The sequence below is a fragment of the Hipposideros armiger genome, unplaced genomic scaffold (genome assembly GCF_001890085.2).
Source record: "Hipposideros armiger isolate ML-2016 unplaced genomic scaffold, ASM189008v1 scaffold_295, whole genome shotgun sequence".
NCBI lineage: Eukaryota > Metazoa > Chordata > Mammalia > Chiroptera > Hipposideridae > Hipposideros > Hipposideros armiger.
This window is the reverse complement of record NW_017731645.1, coordinates 1,909,510-1,913,245: the sequence shown is the minus strand read 5'-3', so window position 1 is coordinate 1,913,245 and position 3,736 is coordinate 1,909,510. Positions and strand designations below refer to the sequence as shown.

General features: G+C 58.0%; 1 protein-coding gene across 5 annotated transcripts in view; it reads left to right on the top strand.

Moving 5' to 3' along the window:
• The first annotated feature begins 778 nt into the window (after positions 1–778).
• Positions 779–3,736, top strand: part of ESYT2 (extended synaptotagmin 2) — a 65,507-nt gene continuing 62,549 nt past the window's right edge. For 2 of the 5 annotated variants that reach the window (XM_019659106.1, XM_019659108.1), the window contains exon 1: positions 779–1,222. In XM_019659106.1, coding sequence (XP_019514651.1) covers positions 911–1,222 — 312 coding nt within the window. In that variant the 5' untranslated portion in view covers positions 779–910. The remainder of the gene's footprint in view (positions 1,223–3,736) is intronic. The other 3 variants (XM_019659104.1, XM_019659103.1, XM_019659105.1) reach the window with 2 other exon arrangements.

Genomic DNA, 3,736 nt, shown 5'->3' with positions numbered 1-3,736 from the left:
GCTCCAGGTGGAGCTGTTGTTCAGCATCTTAGCTGTAGAGGGCAGTGTCACTGGCCCTCATATGTGGGATCCAAACCGGGGCCCTCTGGCATACCAAGCGAGTTCTTAACCATCGCGCCACTCGGCCGGCCCGCATTGGATTTGTTTTTAATCACAAAGATTACGAACACATTTTTGCGGAAAAATTTGATATGCAAAAGGCTGAATTTGATTTGCAAAAGGGTGAATTTGGAGTGCAAAACCTGTGTCGGAACCACTCAGGAGCGTGTGGTTGTTTAAGATCTTAAAAGTATATTCAGCAGTAACATCCTAAAAGTTGGCAAGTGTAACGAACACGCAGGACCGTGCACGTCTTATTCCACACGAGCCCTCCAGGAACCGCGTAGCCCGCGCAGCCCAGGCGGCCCGGCCCCGGAGCCCGCCCCATCCCGATGCCGCGCCTAGGCCCACAGGCGTGGGACGGAGCTGTGCCGAACCTGGCGGCGTTTCGCAGCCAAGACCCGGTAAGCCGGCCGCCTCACAGCCCGAGCTTCCCGCCCTCCGCCTGGAGGCCAGAAACCGCGCCGCGCAATGACGTCATACAGACGCGCCCACTCCCCCAGGGGATCCGCCGTGCTTCCCCGCAATGACGTAGGCGGGCCTGCCCTGCGTGAGCGCGCGCCCGAGCCCAGCGCCACGCGATTGCGTCACACACCGGCCCCGCCCACCGCCCGAGGCGACGCGACCGAAGCCCAGGCCCCGCCCGGCCCCGCCCCCGCCCGCCCAGCGCGCTGACGTCACGCGCCGCCCGTGGGCGGAAGCGCGGGCGGGCTGTAAGGACGGCGCCGTCCCCTCAGAGGGGCGCTGGCGCGCGGGCCGAGGCTCCTGGGCCGGGACGGGACGCAGTCGCTGCGCGGCTGGGCGGCTGGCGATGAGCGACTCCCGGGCCCCGGGCCCCGAGGCCGGCGCCACCCGGGCCGAGCCGACCGGAGCGGCGCTGAGCGTGGACGTGACGGGGCTGCTGGCGCAGCTGGCGCGCAGCTTCGCGCTGCTGCTGCCGGTGTACGCGCTCGGCTACCTGGGCCTGAGCTTCAGCTGGGTGCTGCTGGCCCTCGCGCTGCTCGCGTGGTGCCGGCGGAGCCGCGGCCTCAAGGCCACCCGCCTGTGCCGCGCGCTGGCGCTGCTGGAGGACGAGGAGCGCGCCGTGCGCCTGGGGGTGCGCGCCTGCGACCTGCCGGCCTGGGTGAGTGCGCGCGGCCCCCGCCCGCTCACCTGCCCGCCTCCCCGGGACCCTCCCCGGCCGGGTGCCGCCCGCCGCCGGCGCGCCCGCTTGTCTGAGTCGGGCGTCCGCGCCTCGGCGTCGGCCCGGTCGCACCGGCTTCCCGCAGACCCCCTTCCGACGGGCGCCCTCCCCGCGTCGCCCCCGGCCCCGAGCAGACAGATGCGCACTCCGAGGCTCGGGGTGCCTGGGAGCCCGCGGGGCGTCGGCCCGGAGCCGGCCCGCCAGCAGCACCGCCGCGGGCCCAGAGGCCGCCCGGGGGCGCGGCAGAGGCTCCCGGGCTCTCCTTCCCGGGGAGGCGGTCGCGTCGAGGCTGTTTCAGGCGCCTGAGGGGCGGTGCGGCCTCCCGAGGAGCCGCCGGTACTGAGATAACCGCGAGTTTGCTTAACTTTTTGGGCGTGAGCTGACGCCCGCTGCGGACGGGGGGGCGGGAGCTGCTCCCCAAGGAGGAGCCGCGCTGTGGATTATCTTATTTGCGCCGCGGGCAGCTCTGCGCGTACCTTCCTCACGCGGCGTGGAAACGAGGGGGCGGGCGGCCTCCTGCTCCCGCATTCCCCCTCAGCCACGCGCCGGTGTCGGTGTCAGGCGACGGGAAGCAGCGCTGTGTTAAAGAGAAACGGTGCTCGGCTCGGCGTGAGCCCCGTGTGACAGCGGCCCGCTCCAGCGGAGACGGGGACTCGGAGCCGGCCCCGTTTCCAGTCGTGAGACGCGAGGAGTCGGGCCTGGCGCGGGTGACGCAGAGGCGCGCGGACTCGGGCTGGGGCCGCTCGGTGCGGACGGACGGCGGCGGCGAGGTCCCAGCGGCCAGGCTCCCCGGAGCGGGCGGGCGGGCGCGATCGGAGGGTCCGCGGGCGAGAGGAGGAGGGAGGCACGGAACACGGGGTCGGAGGGGCCAAAGTGGGCGGAGCCCAGAGCGGAGCGCACGGGGCCCGGAGGCGGGAGGTGCCCGCGGGTCGCTGCCGTGGGGCAGGGGAACCGCAGTGTCGGGGACCGACACGCTGCTGGGCAGGGGCGGCGACGGGGCTGCTTGTCGGCTGACAGCCGTCGCTTGTGAAAACCCTGGCGGCGGGCACACTGTTCCACAGAGCAGGTTAGCAGATGCGGTTGTTACCCTCTTGAAGGACCGAACAGATTTTTTTACGTAGAATAAAAAGGTGATAAGTCAAAGATTCTTTTCCTGGGATTTTCCTGTGTGACTTAAAATGATGAACCATGGTGTTCATCTCATAGAAGAAGGAATTTATATTTTTCTCCGAGCTTTTTCACGTGTTTGTTCCAAATTTGTACTTGTGCTCATATCACACACACATATATACTTAAACATGCTTGCATGGTTAAAAACTTCTGGAAGGATCCACACAAAACTTGACAGGGATCAAATCCAAGAAAAGCATTAGGAGTCGGGTTTGAGGGAGATTTTTTTTATACCTTTTTAAAAATTTTATAATCATAGGTAATATATCACTTTTATACCTTGTTAGTTGTAATACCTATGTGTTATTTTCGCAATAAAACCAGTGAATTACACTTTCCAGAACCGTGCCTGCTATTTTGCTGTATAGCCAGGTAGCAAATCAACAATAGAAGAAGCGATGCATAAGAAAAGATTTCTGTATTAGTAGAATTTTGACTTTTACAGCACATGCTTAGGTTCCAGGGTTTTGAACTTTGGGGTGGTAATTTGCTTTGAATGAGATATATTTGTACATATTTTCATAGTGTGTCATTAACAACTGTGATTCATAGCAGGGCTGGAAGCATAGGAAAGTTTGAACTAATGTGGTAGTCACTTCCAACCCCACTTTTGGATAAATTCACTTAACAGCTTTTCTTATTTTTATTTAGTAAAGTAAAAATTTACACTGGATATGAAACATAAGATAATTAAAGAATAGTAATACTTTGAGAAAATCTATACTGTTTTGAATTAAGGCTATTAGAATATGAAAAATAGCTCTCACTTAACGTGATAATTCTGTAAGACTTTGGTCCTGCAGCTGTAATGTAAACCCTATTGTTACTCATTCTTCTCTCTCTCTTTTTTCTTTCTCTTTTTTTCACAAACAGGAAAGGCCTGGCAGGTTTGGATTGATGGATTGAGAACTGGCCTTTTTTTGTTGTACCAATGTCTACCCTGTGTTAATTGGGCCCTGTAAAATTAGACTATGGGTAAAGAATATTCTTGAAGAGTTTTTATAGAGATGAATAAGAACAATTTTCCATCACTGTTTTCATTTATTTGAAAAATTTCAACTTGGTGGGGTGAAGTCTTCCACCAAAAACCAAAACCTTTCCTAATTTTTCTACTACCAGTAAATGCTGACTCTTTGGCTGCAAATAAGTAGAGATCCAAACCTGTCATATAAAGTATTACTCAACTGGTTTTTTTTGTTTGTTTTTTAAAGATTTTTATTGGGGAATTGGGGGATGGGAACAGCGCTGGGGAATTGGGGGAAGGGGAACAGACAAGTTGCTGTC